The sequence below is a fragment of the Chinchilla lanigera genome, unplaced genomic scaffold, assembly GCF_000276665.1.
Source record: "Chinchilla lanigera isolate Chin_1 unplaced genomic scaffold, ChiLan1.0 scaffold00040, whole genome shotgun sequence".
Taxonomy (NCBI): Eukaryota; Metazoa; Chordata; class Mammalia; order Rodentia; family Chinchillidae; genus Chinchilla; species Chinchilla lanigera.
Genome location: NW_004955441.1, coordinates 6,880,154 through 6,903,375, shown reverse-complemented (window position 1 = coordinate 6,903,375; position 23,222 = coordinate 6,880,154). Strand labels below are relative to the sequence as shown.

At 35.3% G+C, this 23,222-nt stretch overlaps 1 protein-coding gene across 4 annotated transcripts in view; it reads left to right on the top strand.

Moving 5' to 3' along the window:
- Positions 1-23,222, top strand: part of Map4k3 (mitogen-activated protein kinase kinase kinase kinase 3) — a 113,378-nt gene that overhangs the window by 53,068 nt on the left and 37,088 nt on the right. For 3 of the 4 annotated variants that reach the window (XR_001235318.1, XR_001235319.1, XM_005390900.2), the window contains exons 13-20: positions 2,038-2,096; positions 3,275-3,337; positions 9,901-9,959; positions 15,551-15,589; positions 15,817-15,870; positions 17,249-17,291; positions 18,951-19,110; positions 20,228-20,340. Coding sequence is in view for 2 of the 4 variants with exons in the window: in XM_005390900.2 (XP_005390957.1) it covers positions 2,038-2,096; positions 3,275-3,337; positions 9,901-9,959; positions 15,551-15,589; positions 15,817-15,870; positions 17,249-17,291; positions 18,951-19,110; positions 20,228-20,340 (590 nt within the window). In the remaining 2 variants the exon portion in view is untranslated. The remainder of the gene's footprint in view (positions 1-2,037; positions 2,097-3,274; positions 3,338-9,900; positions 9,960-15,550; positions 15,590-15,816; positions 15,871-17,248; positions 17,292-18,950; positions 19,111-20,227; positions 20,341-23,222) is intronic. The other variant, XM_005390901.2, reaches the window with a different exon arrangement.

Sequence of the window (23,222 nt, the reverse complement as noted above, 5' to 3'; positions counted from 1 at the left end):
GGAAGCTTCTATGACAGAAGCTTGTCATACATTAGGAAATTTAAAAAGAATGACACCAGGGTAAATCATGAAGAATGAGATTCCACAGAGACTTTGCTTCCCTTTCTGGGAACATATCCTGCATCCCCAGAGTATAGGTACAGTGATACTGAATACTTGCTTCAGTTGCACCTTAGTCAGACAGCATCCCCATGCTCAGGGGTTGGTGTAGCCTGTTGGGAGAAATAGACCTGTTCACAGTTTACACAGTTCACATTTATCACAGGGCAGATAAATGCACGACGGTCCTTTACAAGGTTACCGTGGATTGCAGTTTGTAATTTGGAGGCACATGTAGGGGAAAGCTGTTCAGTTGGCCTTGATCAAAATGTTTATGTTAATTTTATTAAATAAAATAATAAGATAATTATTTTATTATTTAAATTATTTTGCTATCCTTGTTTTGTGATCATATGTGGACAGGTATGAAGAGTGTGTGTGTGTGTGTGTGCACGTGCATGCACGCACCTGTGCGCACATACTGGGCATTGAACCCAGGACCTTCACACTGAGTTACTTCTCCTGTCCTTTTAAAGATTTTTTTAAGATAGAGTCTCAATAAGTTGCCCAGGGTGAGTTAAATCTTGCGATTCCCGTCTCTTAGCCTCCCAGAATGCTGGGATTGCAAGTGTGTTCCTCTGCACTCATTTCTAAGGACCCATTTTTAAAGAGCCTATTTACCTCTCGGGGCCAAAATTTAATATCTGAGCCATTAACAGGAAAGCTAGCACTTGCATGAACACACACACACACACACACACATGCATACGCATATACACGCAACACACACACACTGGGGATAGCATGGAGGTATGTTTCTTAATGTTTTTTAAACTTACGCTTCCAATTGCTACATATTCAAACCTCTTTCCTTTAATAAATATTTTCTTTTTTTATTTTTTTGTTTTTTTGGGTTTTTTTTGGTTTTTCTCCGGTACTGGGAACCGAACTCATGACCTTGCACTTGCCAGGCAGGCGCTTTTGCCGCTGAGCTAAATCCCCAGCCCCTTCCTTTAATAAATGTTAACAGTCGTAAAACAAATGTGTTATGGTTTGGGACCTCCCTTGGTTGACAGGGAGGTTGGCTGAAGCTCTTACTAGTTGAACTTTATTGTGACTCTCTCTTTTTCTTCCTTTTAATGCTGGTATTTATGTCTCTAATTTTATTTCAGTGGTCTTGGGTATTTGACCCGTTATAACAGATAATGGCATAGAGAAATAGAAGGTAAAAGTAGCTGAGAATACCAAAGAAGGTGACCGTACTGCACTTATTTCGTGGCTACTTTGGATAGTTTGTGCTTTAGCTGCATATTGATTGTTGTGTAGCAAATTATTCCCCCAAATTAGTTTAGAACAGTAAACATGTGTTGTCTCACAGACATTCTAAGGATTAGGAGTCCCATTTAGCTGAGAGGTTCTGGCTCAGCTCCTCTCCTGGTGGTGCAGTCAGGATATCACTTGAAGCTTGGCCAGGCTGGAAGGTCACTTCCAAGCTCACTCACATGACTGCGGCTAAGAGCCTTCACTTCCTTATCAAGCGTCCTTTTCTTAGAACCACTGAGGAAAGGGCTTCTTCCAGAGTAATTGATCCAATAGAAAGAACCTAAGACAGAGAATGCCATTAGCTCTGTCGTGTTCTTTGTCACACCCACCAACCCTAATCCTGACCCAGTGTGGAAGAAGACGATACAAACTGAGTACCAAGAGGCAGGAGGCACTAGGAGCCGTGTTGCAGACTATTGCAAACTTCTTCATCAGCTGCTGTCCACCTGCCCCAATACCAGCTTCAAACTGGCTCTTTTATGCAGATTAAATTTTTAGTGGTTAGGAGTTCATTAAGCTTTCTCCAACTAATGAATTATGTATTAAAATCTTGGGATTGTGACCGGTGTATGGTAGCTTGTAAAATTAAATACGTTTTGCCTGGATAACCTTTAAATTATTATGTCATTAAGAATATATAAACAGATCCTGACTTAACAGTTTTTTCTTTTTTAGTTGGTCAAGTAAAATTTGACCCACCCTTAAGGAAGGAGACAGAACCACATCATGAACTCGTAAGTAGCGTACACTTGGAGTATTAACATTGGAAATAAATGTTTTGTCTTGGTATTAAATTTTTAAAAAGTCTTTAATATTTTCAAATGTGTTTGGAGAAACAAAATGCTAAGTAATTCCAAAATTCTGAATAAATAAATCTGTGTTGCTGAGATTATTTCAAAATGATTTAAAGAGAAACTTACTGGTTTTACCACTCCTTGATTATGTTTTTAGTGCTGGCTTTTAATTTTTTGTTTCTTACAGTTTTAGTTTAGGGGGACTTTTTATGTGTGCACTTATTAGAATAAGTGCCATAGTTTGTAAACCTCACAGTAAGTCCAGTATGTTTACAGAGCACTAAAACTCAGGAATATACAACACACATTGGAGGCCAAGGTTCACAGCTTGCTGACCATGGATATTGTCATGATTTAGTTGTTTAGTATAGTCCTTTCCAGATATTTAATGTTTTATACGAAATCTTGAAGGCAAAACATTTTGCAAATATTTGAGATGTTAATATTCAGTGGAAGAATAGAAAAAAAGGTTGACAGTCATCTGAATCAAATTTCTTTTTGGGAGCCCCAGATAATGTTTTGTTTTGTTTTTATCTTTTCTGTTTAATAAAAGGCAAGAGTAACTGTTAATAAAGACTAAAGACAGAAGTGGGTACTTTGTTCTTAAGTTTAATTCTTATTTTTGCCCACTTGACTAAAAGTTACAAATGGAGTTGTTAACCCTCATGTTAGAAGTACTGTAGTTTAATTCAGTATACCAGCCTGAAAAAAAATATATTAAGGAAAAAGTCTTAAAATGATCTCTTTGTAACATAAACTATTATAACATTAAAAGCCTAACCCTTATTTAGAAGGATGGAAAAGATTAAGGAAAAAAACAGTCATGATGTATCTAAGTGTTAATTGTATTTTGTTAAGGCAGTTAGAGTTTATTTTGTTTTTCTTTTGAAGTTGGTGGGGCATGTATTTAAATTCCATACTAATTTAGTAGTTGCATTATAAAGCAAAGATGTTACAATGTTGCTTTTTTAGAAGCTGCTTAATATAATTTGACTTTGCTTTTGCCTTAATAAAAATTATATTAGTTGGCCTTACCCCATATGTGAGTTTCCCTTTGTGAATTTGTGGCTTTCGGTCTATGTGTAAATAACTTAGGTTTCTTGGTCTCTGCTAAACAGCCCGACAGTGATGGTTTTTTCGACAGTTCAGAAGAAATATACTACACTGCAAGATCTAACCTGGTATTTCTCATATTCTGATTTTCTTTGTCAGCATTTAGTCTTATTTTTTTTTTCAGATCAAACCTTTTCTTTATCATTTTGTGAATTAATACACCGTTTAGTAAGCTTCCATATAATGAATATAGCAGATATTTTCAAGTTAATGAATATGTTTACTCAAATGTAATGTAGAAGCCGGGCGTGGTGGTGCACACCTGTAATCCCAGCACTTGGGAGGCTGAGGCAGGAGGATCACTGTGAGTTCAAGGCTAGCCTGGGCTACATAGTGAGTTTAAGACCAGCCTGAATTACAGCCCGAGACCCTGTCTCAAAAAAAAAAAAAGAAGAAGGAGAAATGTAATTATTTTTCCTTTTATGGAAAACGCTAATATTTAATTTTCATACTCAAATACAAAGTTTTTAAAGAAATATTTCCCTAAAAAATGTCCAGTTTAGTGATTAACTTATTTCAGTAAAGTAGAAACTATCCATATATATATACATTCATATATATAAAACTGTTCATATTAGGTTACCTATATAATAAAATGTTACATATATTAATATGTGTTGACATGATTCATATATAATATATATAAAATTATTAAAATATAAACTCATTTTAAACTAATTTAACCCTGTTAACAGTGAAATCATTGTCAGGTGAAGTTTAGTTTTGTAGCATTATGCCATGTCCAGGTTTCTCAGGAGAAAATTTTGGATCATATGACATCTTTGGTGTAATAAATATTATCTTACTGCTATATAGCAAAAAGTGAGAAATTCATCCTGGCAAATCCTAATAAACAGTACTTTCAATGGTTGTTATTAAGTACTTTTTTCTATTTCTTGGCTGATCAGAGCCCCAGCTTGCCCCCGCATTTACTCCTACATTCAACTTTTCCACCTTTCAAGTGGAATTTTCTTTCTCTTTCCTTCCTCTCTGTCTTAATAGCATACTTCTTTCAATTTTAGTTGGCTTAAATAAGTCTTTATATAAATTCTCAAATCTTTGTCTTCTAACATCTGTAGAATATAAGAGATTTTAGACATAATTTCTTTTGGTGGAGGGAGTTACTATCTTGATGGACAAAAAATACTTGCACATATAAATTCTTTGTCATGTGACAAAATAGCAGTGGTGGCAAACCTATGGCACACATGTGCAGTGGGCTATTTGTTACTATTGAAAGCTATAAAAGGTTCACCTTCATTGAAATGGACTGCCAAAATGTTGCCAGGTGCCAACTGCTGATAAGGGAAAGCTAACTAGTAAGAGGTACTATAGAGAAGCACTTGGGGTAGTGAGGCTTATCTGTCCTCTGCGAGGGACTGTTACTGCTGTCAGTACTATAGGTTCTTCAGGAAGGGAATGGACAGATGCTTCCTGTGTTTCATGGAATTGATGCGGGAACAGTCATTGGCATAGACCACAGTTTTAAGAGATGTGCAAAACAGCTGAAATGAGGGCGCTGTTATACTACTCCTGGAATAATTGTAGTGTTTGACAGTACAGTACACAAAATTGTTATGTTCCAAAGAGGTAGGGAAGTCCAACTCACCAGCGAGGTAATGGTGAAGCTATGAAATTACATGTGTTTTCTGTCATTGGATCTGAAGAAAGGGTGCAGAACACTGGTTACTACAGGGGGTGATACTAGTGTCAGGTGGAGCTGCACTGGTAATTGGGAAGTGAGGAAGAGGCACTGTCTCAAACAGAGGGATGTGCCCTGTCCTTGAGAGGCCAGAGAGTGTGAAGATTGAGAATCAGCTATCATAAGGGCAAGTGAGATATAATGTCTAAAGAAAACACTGAGGGATTTTGGGATTGAAAATTTCTTTAGAATTAGATATATGTAGGTTAGAATGGTAATCAGTGAAAATAAAAGTTTAACTTCATGCTAGTATTTGTTAGTGTCCTCTGTGCAGAAAAAATAGTAACAAAGTCAGAAGAGTTACAGATACTTTCTTCTGTAGCACATGTCAAACTGCCTTAGTACCCAAAGTTTTTTGCCATGACTGTTCCCTGTAACTAGTCAGGCCTGTACCTAAGAGCTTCTTGTGGTATAGGGGCGTGACTGACTGCATCCTGTCACATACGAGGACTTTAGGGACTATGACCCTGTGGGTAGTTCTGGCAGAAGCTGGCTGAATGAAACATTTCTCACATTCTATAATTTATAAAATCAACTATAAAAGGTCACTGTCTGTGATAACAAAAGCAACATTTATGCAGAAGATCTTATATACCAGATGTTAAAGACTTACAGACATAGTCATGCATTGCACAATGACAGTTCAGTCAACAGCAAAATATCTAGGACAGCGGTCCTGAGAAAACATCCCCTAGTGACATTGTAGCCGCCTTAGTTTAATGATCGCTCAAAATTGCCTAAAGATGCATTTCTCAGAGACATTGCAGTCCTTCAGCGATACCTTACTATCCTTGTTTATAAGAGGCCATGTAAGGTGCAGAGAAGCTGAAATTTATTTTTCAGTTAAACAGAGTTGGGACTTGACTTAAGAATCCTGGCTCAGCAATTCAAACCTGAGCTGCTGTGCTGTACTGACTCCACCCAGCAGCATTCTGGTGTCTTTGGTTTTCTCTCACTCCTTCTCTAGCATACGTGACCCACACTTTCCTGGGCTTTTATTGTGTGAAAATACACATAGCATAAAATGAACCATTTCAAACTGTGCAGTCCAGTGACACTGGGTGCACTTGTGTTTTTGTGCAGCCGTCACCACAGCTCATCTCCAGAGTGTTATTTTCCCACACTGAACCTCATACCTATTAACTAATAGTTCATTCCTTTTCCCTAGCGCCTGGTGGCACCATTCTAGTCTGTCTCTGTGAATTTTCCTTCTCTGGGTATCTCAGATAAGTGAAACCACGCACTGTTTATCCTTTTGTGCTTGGCTCACTTCACTTAACATAGCATAAGAATACTTTCGGTGTTCCTCCACACTGCAGGGCGTGTCACAGTTCCCACTGTAAAACTAGCGCTGGTGTCAGAGTCAGTGTCTGAAGAACATGCCTACCTCCTGGGACTCTTTCCCGGCTTATGACGCAGAAGTCACGTTACTCACTTTAAGGCCTCTCAGTTTGCTTTAGTCAGAATCCTGCCTGATCAGCTAATGTTCCTACACCATCTGCTTTTCTTTTTAACAAATAAACAATCTTCTTTGCATTATACTGGTTCACTTCCTCGTGGTTACTGTAAATCACACACCACAGTAAAAGGTATTTCACTAATCACCTATTATGCCATCGTTTCCTCTCTCTCATCTCTTGTCTTGGTCTCTCTCTGTCTCGACTGGGGATTTAAATCCAGGGCTTTCACACTGAGCTACATTCCGAGGCCCCCAGTCATTTTTTTATGTTGAGAAAGGGTCTCACTACATTGCCCAGACTGGGTTTGAAACTGTAATCCTTTTGCCTCGACGACCCAGTGTGCTGGGACTACAGGCATGCACCATGACACCGTTTTCTCATTTTTAAATGAGGAAAACAATTTCTTCTTCCTTTTTTTTTCCTTCTGGTTAAGATATATTGCTGAATGTTTTTCTTTTGTGTATTGATAGCCACCTGTACCAATTCTGTTTACTTCTTGCTGTTTTTTCATGAGGTCTAAACTGTGTAGTCTCTCATGGGGTGTTAACTGCAGTCAGATTGTCTTGATCACATATATTTTCTTTTTCCATTGTTCCACGTTACATCTCTTGTTCATTTTCAGTTCCTTCTCACACCTTGTTTCCTTAGAATCTTCATTCTAGGTTTAGGAAGTATTCTCCCATTCCCTAAAATGAACTGCTGCGATTAGGACGTTTTGACCCAAAAAGATGCTTAATCATGCTAAGCTAATCATCCTGATCCTTTGTTTGAGCCTGCAGCTTGACTATCTACACAGTTATTATGTGTTTTCTGTCTGTATTGTTACTTGATGTATACTTAAGCATTGCCACTCAATAATAAATCGATGTCTAATTAATGCTACTAATACTTTCTTAGGTGCATGTTCAAATGTATTCTTTTTATGTTACTAAAGGATAGTACATAATACCATTGTCTTGGGTTATTATGAGTGCTTTCTGAGCATAATTTTGGTAGCATTTTCTAATATTTAATAGCTTCCGAATCCTTTTTAAAAATGATTTTAAATGTCTTTTTTAGACTATAGTTTAAAAAAAAAAACTTTACCCTAGTTTTACTTTTGTTTCTTTCCTTTTGTTTATTTCTTCTCATTTTCTTCATCTGACTTACTGGCTAAGTTCCTGTCATTTAACAGGTTTATGGTAAATAATGGCTATGCTAAAGTAGACCAGGTACATGTTGGAAGGATTTAGTGTGCTGCTTTACTGATAATATGGCCAGCATGTTGTTTTTGCCCCATAGTTAATACAGCACAACTTGATGTAGAGGCAAGAAGTTGTTAGTGCAGAGCAGGCTCTTCCAGTTTTAGCCTTCCTGGAAAGCCTTTGGGTGTGTGGCACACATAACCCTCAGACTTGGATCCATCTACAGCTTCTCCCGTGGCATGAATATTATTCCACACGTGAGCCTCTGCCCAGTTGTCTATTAAACTATGACTTTGGTTATTTTAGATACTTCTCTTTACCTTCCTAAGTGCACTGCTTATATCACTTGATTTTGTTTTTAATTATTATGAGCCTGCTAATTATCATCTATCAGTTGAGCTGGATATTCTTACAACACATCTATTTTGTATAACAGAACCTATGTCCATTGTGCACGAATATGTGCATCTGAGGCTGTCATGTGATTGAAGCTTACAAGATTATGTTGGCTAAAGTTGTTGCTGGTATGGTAGAGGGCTTACTTATCTATACCTGAAGGAAGCACCCTTGAGCTTTAAAGTGTATTCATAGAGATTAGTGTTTCTCTTTACTGATTACCAAAGTTTAGAGATTCCTGTATAAAGTCATGATCACTTAAATTGTGCAGTAAAATAATTTTGTAGCAGTCTTATGATACCATTGATTTTTACTACTATAAATCAGAGAGAATAGGTATTCTTTTTCATTAGAATTTCATTTGATACCAGGTACTGGTAAGAACTTCCACTATTATGTATGGAATAATTCAGGTTTTAAAGAAGACAGAATTTGAGCCTTGTCTTAGCTCAGGCTTTTGATTTTGATTTTCGTCAAATATGATTTCATCATATTTTTTAATTGGTTTTGAAGTACTTAAATCTTCAAGTGCTGTTCTTTTAAATATAATGTGTTGTCTAGAATCTTCGTATTCCTAGGGTTAGTATTTTTGTGACCTAATTATCTTTGTGTACTTTAACAAACATGACATGTTATTTATAAAAAATCAGCAATTGGCATTTGAACAAGCCAATTCAGGTCACAGTTAGTGTGTGCCAGGTACTGTCTCTTAGAGCATGGATTACAGGGAAGTAAAATGGATTTGACCTTTTCACTTTGTTTGAGTAATTCATAGCCTGGCTGTTGTTTTACACACTTGTGGATAGATTAAAGTGCAGGGTAGGTGCTAGCGATCTGTGTGTTGGAAGCTTTAGATACTACCACCATCTCCTTGCCTTGGAAGGATACTCCAAGCTGACTTTTACATCAAGTTCTGATCATACATCTGACATCTTGTAAAATAAAAAACAGTTTAAGTACTCTATATTCTAATGAAGATAGGATTTATTTAAACTGTTAAATATCCCCCCCTTACAGTGAAAACAGTGTTTGAAATACAAATGGCCTTATTTTTTTCAAGAGTAGGAAAATTTATTGGAGAAAAGAAATTGGGAATAGGAATAGCTCCGGAGACAGGAGGGGTCCCAAATGGGGTGCCTGCAAATGGCTTATTTTTTTCTTAAGGAAGCAACTTTATTCTTCCTGTGGTGCTTGAAAAGCACATTTCTTTTTCTCAAGGTGTATGACTTAAGCACATCATTGTTAATTCCTCTGAATTTTAGTTCTTAACACTACAACCCTCAGTATTCAATAGAAATGTTTAAATAGTTGAGGAACTCCCTTAATATTCATTTCAAGTTTTGCCATTTTCTCTTTATGATATTCTTAAAAGTCTTTCAGTGCAATTTACAGTGTTGTACAAATTCACATTTATAATTTACTTTTAAAAAGAGCATCCAGTTTGATATTTTAAAAATTAATTACCTGCTTGAAGCAGCAGTGGCAATATGTGAATGTGTATATATACATAAAAAGTCAGATTGGGCTTTTGTTCCTTATTCTCTCATCATTTTTGCTTCATTATAGCCAGAGGATAATTATCTTATTGGAACCTTTTTATTTCTAAAAATTGAGTTGTACAAACGTTAATTACAATGGCAGTAGCCATAAATGAAGCTTTTATATGTCATTGTGGAAAATTCCCAGAAAAATATTCAATTCATAAAAATCAGGTCTAAAGACATACCTTTTATTGTTGGAAGTTGTATCATACCTTCTTTTTAAGAATATATAGCAATACAGATTTATTTGGAGCCTGGAGTTTCTCTTTTAAAAAAATGTATTAATGTGTCATGAATGTATAATAAATACTGTACTGTCACACCAAATGTTTTATTTTGTACTATTAGGATCTACAGTTAGAATATGGACAAGGACACCATGGTAGTTACTTTCTAGGTGGAAACAAGTAAGTAAAGTTTTTTAAAAATGTAATTTAAATTCAAAATAATTAAATTGCTTTAATATTACATTTTATTAAAGACACTAAATTAAATTGGGCTGTAGATATGCTTTGTAATATGCTTCCCACTTTTTATCTTTCCTTTCCTGCTTATCACTTATGGTTAATAATTGTCATAATGAGGAGGATCAGTCAGAATGTTTTACATCAAACAGCATTGCTGATCTTACTTATTAGAGAAATCAGTTCAGAATTAACTGAAGAATTCAGCTGAACATAAATACTATCAGCAGTTGATTTTCCTTTCTGAAGTTAGCCTGTTTATCTCATACAAAACTTGCTTTGGCACATCTTCCAGATGTTTTAGCCAGTGAATTCAGTTGACATTGTTCATCCTATTTACAAATCTTCATCTTAATCTTTCAGTTCTTAGTCTTTTAAAAAGTGGATAGCAATTAAAATGTGCATTTGATGTCTTGGAAGTTATCAAGGCATGCAAGAAATAAGTGTAGCAGTTAGTCCCTGCCTACTCCATGCAGAGCAACATCTCCAGTGATACAGAAGCAGCTTGCAAACACTACTAGGCAGGAGTCAGAACTGCCCTTCCCTTCACATTCTCCTTTCATGATATCAGGATTAAATTATCAGTGTAAAAGCTAATTTTATAAGGGAATATTATTTAAATTGCCAGAATTTTCTAGTAATGTAAATATTATCTTACTAATCAGAACTTGAAATTTTAAAATACTGTACAATTTTCATTCACTTTGGGAATTGAGACATAGTATCTTCCCATTATTTCAAGTTAAACAGGTGAAAAATAGTAAATAATGACAAGTAGCTTAGTTTTAAGGATAATAATGCAAAATTGTATCTTTTCGTAATAAGCTAAACACTTGATTTTTTTACTTAAGTGTGCTGTCTTTTCCTAGTACAGAGAAAAAGCTTTGGATGACAACTTAGAAACATGATCAGTTAACTATTAAGGGATTATTACTTGTTATTTTTAGCAGTGATATTGTTAATAAGTCTGTTGTTATTAGGCTTTATCTTTCTTTGACTGGAAAATTAGTATACAGTTTTCTTGGTAGAAAATGAAACTTTACCTAAGTAATAATTGTATGCTATTTATAATTTATCTTCATTTGTTGGTGAACAAAAAAGAATAGTTAATCTAATAGTATGTTAGTGAATAAAAAGTTTGTCTTTTAATATTATTTTCTCTAAATATCAGGCCACTGATTTTAAGAAGCTTTTTAGCAAATTTTGGTATATTTTAAAAGACTCAGTAATTTGGAAACTACTTCATTTACTTCTTTGGTTTATAAAATGTTTTAAAATTATGTAGTAGAAAACACAAGATTGTATGGCCCATTGCTGAATGCTTTTCAGATTCCATAATTCCCATTGTCTCATTTCTGATTGTTAGACATTGTCATAGTTTACAGTTACTTTGGCTAGGTAAAATATTAATAATTTGCCCAACCTTCATTTTTTGATTAATTGGATCCCTGCTTAAGCAACTGTATTCTGTATAACGAATCACTGGCAAGGTAGGTTGGCCAAGAGTCCCACTTCAGCTGTGTTTTGTGTACAGGTGTACACATACATGTGACATGAGCATGGGTGTAGCACTTCCTCTTACTATACTGATATGTCTGCTTTATTCTTGTGACTAGGAAGTGTTTTGAACTCACAGGATTTCCTGCTTTCTCCATAGGTGATCAGGCAGACATTTCCACTGACAGGTTTCTACCTGTTCCCGATCATGCGGGAACTGTCTAATTAGAATTGTTACGTAGGCGTTTTCTTTCTTTCTTTCTTTTTTACTTTCTCTTTTTTTTGAACAGAAGGCATATGTGTTTAACTTATACCAGATTACCGCCTTTTCTTTTGAACTCCGACATCACTGGGGCCAACTGTTATAACCATTTAGCTAAAAATATATTTAGAGGAAAACTAAGTATGTTTTTATTACTGGGTGTTAAATTCAGGGGTGCTCTACCGTTGAGCTACTTCTCCAGCCCTTTTTTTAAATGTTGATACAGGGTTTCTAGAAATTGCCCAGGCTGGCCTTCAGTTTGCAGTCATCCTGCCTCAGCCTCCCAAGTAGCTGGGATTACAGATGTGGGTCACTGGATCTGTCAGGTTCTGTTTACATGTAGAGCAAAAACTCTAAAGATAATTCTCTTCTAATAAATAATAATGAACAAGAGTAAACTGAATTGCCCAGCTTCTGTCACAGTTGAATGTAATACTGGTAGTATAAATGACAGATAGAGTCAGAATTGACTGTCCTTGTAAATCACTTGACTTTGAGAAAAAAAACACTGTCCCTTTTAAAATTGGGATCATAACAGTATCTGCCTCATAGGATGCTAAGGGTTAAAGGGAAATTACTGTAAAGCAGTTAGTGTATTTCTGGTTTGGTAAATACATACTGGTGGCCTTTATAGTTAGTTACTCAGTAAATATTGATTGTATAAAAAGGGGATAATATAAGTGAATAAAACTTCAGTTTTAGAAAAATGAAATAGAGAAGTATATACAGGTTGTTTGGGGGCATTGGACAGCTTTGAAAGATTTTAGTAACTCATAGCATGACCTCCTTAGCTAATTCAAATATGTGGAATGTTTTGATGGGTGGTCTTTACCCACGCCCTTTTCTTCACTTCATCAGTTAAATCTGCTCACACATCGCGCCCTTTAGAACTTTTTCACCAAAATGGATGTTGTTTTATATTTATTTAGTAATTCAGTTATGTAGTTTCTGTTTTGTTTTTCACTTTATAAACACTTGTACAGTAGAAGAAGAAGTAGACTAGTGAACAGCAGCACTGTGTGCTGCGCGGTGCTCAGGCTTCGTGAATAAATTGGTTGTCACATTTCCTGCAGTCTCTCCCGGTGTAGCATTGACTGTAAGTGGACCTTTCTAGCAGAGTTAGCCAGGTTCGTTTTCTCTGTCTGTCTGTCTGTCTGTCTCCCTCTTTCTCTCCCATGCCACGCTAGTGACCAAACACTGAGGTGCCTGCTACGCAAGCGCCCTACGCTGAGCTGTATCTCCAAGCACATACCTCCACTTTCCATGATGACTGTGAACTCTGTAACTTTGTTAACCAAGTATCTTCACATACAGCAAGATATTTACGAGTAATGCATGTGTACATGAGTCCTAGGCCGCGGCTAGCTACCCTTCCGTATTCTTACTCACCCTTTCTCTTACTCTGCAAGAACTCACGGAAAGACTTTTTAAAAAATAGAATGCCATGTACATCCAGCTAAATACGGTAACCAAAAATAAAACATGTTAAATTTTCTTCCCAAATATTTTCACATCCTAATATTTTTTTGCTAGAGAAACAAATGCCTCAAAAAATAGTCATGTGCTAAGAAAAAGTATTTTAAGAAAATGTATTTTTCACATTTCCTAAAATGACATGAAAGCCCTTTAAACATCTTAGAGATATGTTTAATTTGGTAAAATAGTTCAAAGCAGTGCTCCTCAAAATTTTGGTGTTAGGATCCCTTTAAAGTTTTAAAAATCATTGAGAACTCCAAAGAGCTTTTTAAACAGAGATTACAAAGTATTTATAGTACTGGAAAATAAATTGAGGAATTTTTCAAAATATTTATCCATTTTTTAAAATAATGTATAAGTAACATACATGTTTTGTATGTTTTAAAATAAATCCCTGTTCCTAAAGGATCAGTTCAAATGCCACCTCCTCACAGTGCTTTCCTTACAGCAGCACTGATTGCCCTCTTATGAGACTTACAGGCAGCCAATAACTGCAGTGAGAGCAGTTACCAGAGCAACAAAATAAAAAGTTTTCCTGAGACCTACTAATAACATTTTTTATGAAAAGGTTTTGTTCTGAAACGAAATGTTAGTAGGAAAAGTGAAATTCCTTTACATTTCTTTCAGATCTTCACACTGACTTAGTAGAAGACAGCTGAGGTTTTATGTCTGCTACTGCATTTAGTCTGTTCTGATGTCACGTGCCGTATAGTGTCTGGAAAGCTCCACTCATGAAAAATAAGACTGGGAAAGGAATTAAGACCTTATAGATCCCTACAGGAGATTAAGAGAGCCTCAGGATCCCTGGGCCACAATTTGTTCATGTAAAAAACAAAATTGCTTAGTCAATAATAGTACCTAACTATGTGCTAAGATGCTTTGAAGCACTTTACCTCTGCTAATTAATTATATCTTTAAATACTTTGATATAGTACTGTTATAATTCCCATTTGACATATAAGGAAACAGAAGTGTGGGGAAATCAAAGTGACTTTTCTAAAGCAGCCTGCAGAGGTGGAGGCAGGATTCAGAGTCAGGCAGTCTTTGCTTTAAAACCTACGCTCATTCATTTTTCTACACTGCCTCTAGGCAGAAGCTCCTGCCTTCCTAGAGCCGGCTATGGGAGAGCTTTATGAATAAGATATTTGACTGGTGCCTTCATTTTTGTATCTCTGAAGTAGAACTTGATTTATAGTTTTTATGTTATTTACCATTCCATATTTATAACTTGTCATTTCTTAAAAACTTAGATGTTATTAAGCTGGCCTAATTAAAGTAATTGATCTCTAAAAGCTGTCAATGGGTTGTTTACAGTCGATAACCACGCCTTTCAGTCTCCCTGGTTTTGTGTTCTATAATTGTAAAGATAGTTGCATCCAGCATATATTAGGAGGGGAAAGTATTTAGAAAGCAAATTTCCTGCTGAATCACTTTTATCCCAGTAACTGTATTTCTCTGTATCCCATTATCAATGAGAAAGCTTTTGAGTGTTTATATTTGAAGAATATAATTAGGAAGGATGCTCTGTGAAGTTACATTGAAAAGAATTAAGGAAACTTCAGGAATGCCCTCGGTTCTCTCTTACATCCCTGATAACTGAACTTTATATACTTCTCCTAATGGTAAAATCCTCACACCTGGTCTGATACAGGCTTAGTCTCCCAAAAGTGTAAATGTGTTTGCCAGTGCACCACTGGAGAGCAAATCCTTCAGGTAAGTTTGTGTCTTCTGTGAAAGCAAAGTGCTACTACATTCATGTATTCACATCACATGCATGCATGCTTCTGCAGAGAGATCCAATATGTTGAGTTTCATTTTGTAGGATTGTCTGAGAGCATGATCTTTTCAAAGTGTGTCCCTTCCTTATTTTCAGAGAAAGACAATATAATTTCAGGTGTCAGGTATGATATTCCAGGTAAAATTTGAATCCTGGAAGCTCCTGACTGTGACCCTGCAATTATTGTTTTGTCAATACTGTTGTGACATTTCATGGTGAGTTGTCTTCTGTTTGAATTGGTATTTTTTGGTACACATTAGGATTTATTTTGTTCATTTAAAATACATATGTATATATATTTATTCATAAAGACATTAGCAACAGAAAATAGAGATTAACTTGATATTAACTCATTAACTTGATATTTCATGGTACAGAGGTGATCATTGTAGCAAATTTACAGTAAATGGTAATAAAGTAATCATAATCATTTAAAAGTTTGTGGGTAAGGTTAAATTGATAAAATATATACTTGGTACATATTTGTTCACACTATATTTCGTTTTTGTGTTTTCTTTCAAGGAGTCTTCTAAAGTCCGTTGAAGAAGAATTACATCAGCGGTAATTTTAATTTTTAGTTAAGCTAAAAATACTTAGGTCACGGGTGAATTGAATCATTTTCCCCCTTCTCTGTCATGGAGAGAATATTATGTTGTTGTAGTTTTCAATGTATCCTATAAAGGTAAATAAAATTTTGTCCCATAGTAGCGCTTACTGCAATTTCTAAAATTTCTTAGCCTTTTTGGTAAAGTCCATTCAATGTAATGATGGCCTCTGTTCTCCTTTAGAGGACATGTGGCACATTTAGAAGATGATGAAGGAGATGATGATGAATCTAAACAGTAAGTTCTGTTTTTCTTTTTTGCAAAAAGAACAGATGTCATTTGACCTGATTTTATAAATCCGGCAGCTTAATGTTAGATGATTTTAATATGATAAGCAACACAGTATCATGGATTGTAACAGTTTCCTCTTTACTATCCCAGTTGTGTTAGTCACCTGGGACTGCCATAACAAAATACCCTAGGCTGGGTGACTTAACACTGAATTACTTTTCACAGTTCAGTGCCTGGAACGTTCAAGATCTTGGTGGCTGCCAGTTGGGCTTCTGGGACAGACATCTTCTGGTGCTGTCTTCACATGGCTTTCGTCACTGTGTGCAATGACAGGAAAGAGGGCACTCTTCCTTGCTTTTCTTCTAAGGCCATCGATCCTGTGGATTTAGGACACTACCATTATTACTTCATGGAATCCTAATTACCTCCTAAAAGCCCTGTCTTCAGATTTCACTTTGGCAGTTAGGTCTTCAACATGTGACTTTTGAGAAGATAGTTTAGTCTATAACACTAAATGCAAACAAGAAACTTGGAAAAACTAACAAAGAAAATATTTATTGTAGTTGTCCGTAATTATTAGCTTCTGTAATTATTACAACTATGAAGTTTAATATATTTAATTAAATGTTCATCTGATGGGTTTAAAATGAACATTTTAGATAACCTTGTATATTTTTAAAAGGGAAATGCTTTCACTTTTAGGAATGCACTGATATTTGGTCCTGGTTTGTTTTTGTTTTGGCTGGTAAAGAAAGATGCTGTGTCAGCATAGTCGGGAGCACCTGAGTAGCACGTGGAGTGGAGTTTCATTCTCTCCACCTCATTACCTGGACAATAGTCAGGCCACGTAACTTCAGCCCCAGTGTCCTCCTCTGAGAAGTTTGTGCTTGATCATTGTTTAATTCTGTTTCTAAAACCAATCGTGATTTGTATGACCTTTAGCTTCACTCAAAATCTGCCTGCATTTCATAGAACACATGTATAGTTTTGATGAGCATCATGAAAAATCATCTCAAACAACAAAACTGAAGCTTACAACATGATATATTTATACTACATCGTTTTTCTTAAACCAGCCATTGCTTACATTTTTATATTAATTATTTACCACTTAGTGGATATAAAATAGAATTGTAACTGTTTTCCAACTTAATTACTTTATAGTATTTGAAACCAACAAGGCACATTTACCCAATTATTTCTGTATAATACCTTGTTCAACATAACTTGGACATTTTACAAATTATTTTGAGGGAAAAATATAACCTTAGGAAACGGTACTTATTTTGCAAGTTTTTCTTCCATAACTTTGAAAATACATTTTGGTAATGGTTCACTTGTAAAATGAAGAATTCTGATTACAAACTCTTTTTTTTACTTTTAGTTCAACTATGAAAGCAAAAGTTCCACCACCTTTGCCACCAAAGGTAGACAAGTTATTTTTCAATTTGGATTGCCTATGTGCATGTGGGTATTGTTGTAAAGTACTGATATTTTCATTTGCAGTCCACAAAGAAAAATTGTGAAGTTGCTAACTAAGATCTAAGAAGATAGTTTAGATTATTTTTGTCTTTTAAAAATTCCCAACCTATCATTTAGGGTTCATTCAAAGTAATAAGCTCTAGTCATTTATCCAGTAAAAATAATTATGTTAGTGAATAAGTGTTATTTCATTGTGAGTTAGAAAAGTAGCATTTCTTGTTAGATTGTCTTCCTCAAAATCTAATAACTGTTTCTTAATGATTAAATGATAGTAATGGCACTAATATTTAATTTTCAGAAAATAATTGTAAATTAAAAGTGCAAAATGGGGCAGTAGCTTTAAAAAAAAATTTAACAACAGAATCTTGCTGAACAAAATCATCATATGGAGGCCAGGGATATAGCTCAGTGAGGTAAGAACCTGCTTGGCAAGTGCAAGTTCCCAAGTCCGATTCCTGGTGCAAAAAAAAAACGTCATTGTAAAATAATAAAGTATTTCCAGATGGGTTTTTTTTTAAAGGTAAAATGAGTTAATGTAGGTAGTGGTAATATAAATTTATTTTGGAAGTTTACATATGTAGAAAAATTTAATGATTCGTTGTTTTTAAGTTTGAAGTCGGCATTGTAAGTGGGGGTTAAGTTCTTACAATCTTATATCTAACTTATTGATGTAGTTTTCATTTTATACTAAGAAAATCTTGACTCATGAATAAATGATGTTGTGCTTGCTTATTTACATTAGCAAAAATGTAAAGATCTGAATTTCAAGGAACTAAGTGCTGGAAGTCTTCATAGTAAGGGACACATTTGTAAGAATTTATAGATTGTCAAAACCTTTAGCTGATGAAGTTTTTACACTCTCTGCACAAAATATTTCTCAGGTATCGCCTATGGGTTTGCTAGCGTTCTCCAACCTGAGAACAGTTTAATGCGTATCTTCTCCTGTACTTTGTCTGAAAGGTTATGTATTAATATAAACATGTTGAGTTGTCTAAGGCATAGTCTATATTAGCCTTGCTAAGCAGCTGAGCTTTGGTTAACATGAGTATGTACAATAGAGAGTCTTTTTAGAATGGCATGATGGCCTATGCGTGTAATCCCAGTAGTCTGAGAGGTTGAAGCAGAGGGCTCATAAGTTTGAGCCCAGTCTGGGAGACTGAGAAAGATCCTTTCTCTAGTCAGTAATAATGACAGTACCACCAACACCTACAGGACTAGGGTGTGGCTCAGTGTGAAAGCTTTTGGTTCAAAACACCAAGTACTGAAGAAAAAATTTTAAAAATACTTGTTTAAAGTGGAGGATATCAAAAAGACTAGAATATTTTTATAGACCTATGTAGGAAGTCTTGGGAGGAATTAATAAAAAGACCTAGAACCCCACTTCCCCTTTATTTTTACATAGCTGCAAAACTTGAGAAACATTTTAAGAGCATTTTTAGCGTATTTTTAAACTATATTAAAATAATCCGCATGGGATAGTTGAGTAGCTTTGAAAGTCATCTGGTAAAAAAACAGTTCAGAAGCCTCTGATAGATACTAATATTTATTTCAAGAAAATAATTTCACATTTATTCATTGATCTCCTTTTATTCTACTTATTTCAGCCTAAGTCCATCTTCATACCACAAGAAATTCATTCTACTGAGGATGATAATCGAGGAACGATCAAGAGATGTCCCACGTCAGGGAGCCCAGCGAAGCCATCCCAGGTTCCACCTAGACCACCACCACCCAGAATACCCCCACAAAAGCCTATTGTTTTAGGTAATGGTAGAGAGGTTGTCATATGAAGGGGGGCAGATATCAAGAGTTTGTTTGCCAGGCATGGTGGCGCAGGCCTACAATCCCAGCACTTGGAAGGCTGAGGCAGAAGGATCGCTGTAAGTTTGGGGCTGGCCTAGGCTACGTAAGAAAGTTCAGGGCCAGCCTGTACTACATAGTGAGACCCTGTCTCAAAAAACCAAACAACTAAGCAAAAACTTACTTAAAGCTCCTCTGTGAGAGAAAAGAAGGGAACGATGATGATGGAGGTGTTTTCTCCTTTTTGCTTCATAATTCAAAGTGTTTTAATAACAGAGATCCCTATGACACAGTCTGGGGTATCTTGCCCCTTGTTTTTCATTTCATATTTAGCCTTCCCTCTTTTGGACATTGGTTTATCCCCATTCATCTATACCACATAAAGAGTAGAAATTAAACTCTGAATAAGCAAGGAAAATGTGTTTGGGCTCTAGTCCACTTGTGTTTTAAAAAGAGAAGTAGTACTTCATTTAACTCCTTTATTTCATTAAATCATTTTTTTAAATTATTATCATTATTTGCTAAATATTGCCTCCAAGTTAGTACTAGGAGGTGCTATTTTAACACTCTAAAGTTTCGTTTGCCTTATCCAAAAGAAGTAATTTTAAAAAGACAAAGTAGCCAGGCATGGTGGTACATGCCTGTAGTCCCAGCACTTGGGAGGCTGAGACAGAAGGATTACCATGAGTTCGAGGCCAGCCTGGGCTGCAGAGTGAGACCTTGTCTCAAAAAAAAGACAAACTAATGTTTCTTGGTGAGATAATATAAATTACCCCTTTTCTGAAAGTAGTTATGAATCTGGCATTTCACTTTTTCCATTTTAATCTAGAAAAAATAAAAAAGTATACTTAGATACAACCTGGTTTTAAATTTGCCTAATATGCCAGAAATTGAGGTTTAACTAGAAGAAAATACATATAAAACTTCTTAATTTGGGATTAAATATTATGATTCAAATGATCTGAAATGATCTAAATTGGAGAATGAAACTGTCTTAGATTCATATTTTTCTTTCCTACTTAATAATTTTCTTAATAAAAATTAATCACTTCTCATTATTTTTAAACATGTCTTATTGAAGGAAATGGAGTGAGCTCCTTTCAGTTAAATGGTGAGCGAGATGGATCATTATATCAGCAACAGAATGAGCATAGAAGCACAAACCTTTCGAGGAAAGAAAAGAAGGATGTACCAGTAGGTATTACTGTTTATAAGCTCTGCTCACACTTGTTTCCCTGTTTACTGTTAAGTTAATTTGACACTTAGAGCTAGTGAAACTACAGCAGTCGTGGATTTTATAATTAATGTGTTGGTGTTTTAGTGGAGTAATATGACGAACAGACTTAAGGGTTTTAGAAAGTCACTTTGCTGTGGTAAATTAGAACAATGGCTTTCTCGTTTAAATTATTTAGATTTTTCTCTTCTTTAAGTTACTTACACCAGTTTTTTATTTAATGTATTATAAAACGTGATCTTCATACAGGTAAACAGTATTCTTGTGATTGTTCACAAAGTAAGTATTATTATTCTCACTGATGAGAATTGATTCTTAAAATCCCTCTGACTGGACTGAGATTGTAGCTCGATGCTAGAGCATTTGCCTAGCATGTACAAGGCCTTGGGTATAATCCCCTGCACCACCAAAAAGAAAAAAATAGAATCTACTTTATAGTATTAAAAAGTTGTGGAAAGAAGGACATAGAGAAGAAAAACTTAACTTCTACTTCAGGACAAATTGCTAACTGTAGATCACATAATAAGTGAAAATTTTGCCCTTATACAAAGTAAATAGTTAACAAAGGGAGAAAATTATTTTCTAGCAGATACAAGATATCACTTCAGAAATAGTGAAGTTATTGTTAGCAGCTACTCCTGTCACAAATGTTAGATGAGACACTGATATAATACTGAAATGTATGTTTATCAGGGCTCATAATGGCTGAAAAATTTAAACATTTGTAAAGAATTGGCTCCTGATCACTAGAATACACTCACCTATATTTACAGACCTCAAAATAACAGCAAAAAATCCTCAAAATCCCTAATACTATGGCAAACATCGATGAGATGATTTGAAGTTTTTATAGTTACAATCTGTACTGCTTATATAGAAATTTGTAATACATTTAATTATGTTCATGTGTAAATATACATTAGGGTTTTATAGTATCAGAGGCCTTTTTATTATATTTAACTTTTTTAAGCTATAGATGATGACATGCCATTTTTTATAACTCAGGGCATTTGACTAGCATTGCCCACTATAATTTGGAAATTTAGGGATTTTTTTTTTCCCCCACTAATGGAGATCAAATCCAGGACCACATACGTGGTAGGCAAACATTCTACCGGTAAACCACATTCCTAGCCCTTTTTATATTCTCTTTTTGAGACAGGGTCTTGCTGTGCTTTCCAGAGTGGCTTCAAACTTGTGATCCCAGCCTCAAATAGCTGGGATTACAAGCGTGCATCACCACATCACGCAGTTAGAACATTTCTAACAAAAGCCTTAAGTGTCCTTTAAGAATGAACCCTGTAAAGTTCAGTCTCTTCGAGCAGCACCTGTTTGCTCTTGTCAGTTTAAATTTTAACAGCCCTGCTATGCAGTAGTACAGAAGTTCACTTGAATCACTGTAGCACAGTAGGGTGTAAGCACTGCTTACCCACAGTGCTTGGAACCACAAGTGTCTGGGATTTTGGAGTATTTACAAAAGCTTCACTGGTTGAATATCTCTGATCCAGCAATCCAAAATCTGAAGTGCTCCAGAATCTGCAACATTGGGCTCAAAAAGCTTCAGGTTTTTTTCAAATTTCCAGATTCAACTTGTATGTAATAATACCTTTTGGGCCAAGTGTGGTGGTACATGCTTGTAATCCCAAAATTTAGGAGACTGAGGCAGGAGGATTGATGTGAGTTTGAGCCCAGCCTGGGCTACATAGTGAGTTTAGGGCCAGCTTGAACTACACAGTGAGACCCTGTCTTAAAAAATAATGAATTGATAAATAATAATACCCTTTGGAAAGTTACAAGCTTTGTAAAGAATTTTCAATCCACATTTTCTTTATCATACGTCATTAGGCTAGGGAACTAATAATGTCAGTAATTCTAAACTCCATGGCTGTGTCGTGACGGAAACAGTATCCGTAGTATATTGAAGTATGGTGTGCAGCTCCTTAAAGCTACTTACAGCTATTTTGTTTATGCTTACATTAAATCTGAACATAACATTCACAGCTCTCTACTTAAAAATACTAAATATTTAAAATGTTTTGCTGAAATAGACACGAGATACTTTATAGGAGTCAGTGTAAAAACAAAAGTTAGTTGTGAAGTGGAATAAAAGTTCCAGAAATTGGTAGGAATAATATGATGCTCTACATTCTCAAAAATGAATATACAAAGTCAAATACTATGTAATGTCTTTTTTTTTGAAGTGGGTGCTAGGGATTGAACCACAGTCCTTACATATGCTAGGCAAGTGCTTTACCGAGATAACCTCCCCCACCCAAAACATCATATAATGTTAAGAAATGTCATTTGACATTTTGATGTTATATATGAAATCAATAAGTAACTTTTGATTTTTATCATACCATTTAAATGATTCTGATTTATATCAAATTGAGGAAAAACATTATGTCATTTCCTTAAAATGCTGTTACTAAGATTAACATAAAGAAAGATCCTTTTCAAGAGGATAGTTCATGTACTAAAGATGTGATCTCTAAAAATACCTGGCATTTGTGAGGATATTACGGGAGATTGTATCACTTTAAATGTTCTTGCTTTGGTTTGTTTATGTTTGTTATACGGGTATGCTGCTATTCTATTTTTTGTTTATGTCTCATTTACTACTCTTTAAAATAAAAAAAAAAAAAAGGATATTGTGGGTGAGCACAGCTTTCTCCTTATAGTTGTCTGTCTGCTCTGACCAATGTTTAATACGTGAATTGATGAGAATTTATCCTTCAGGAGCAGAGGTGTGATAGTGTTGGTGAACCGTATGTGAGGCCCTGAGTTCAGCCCTCATCACTGTCCCCCAACCCCAATTTTATTTATATACAAAGTTCAGTTA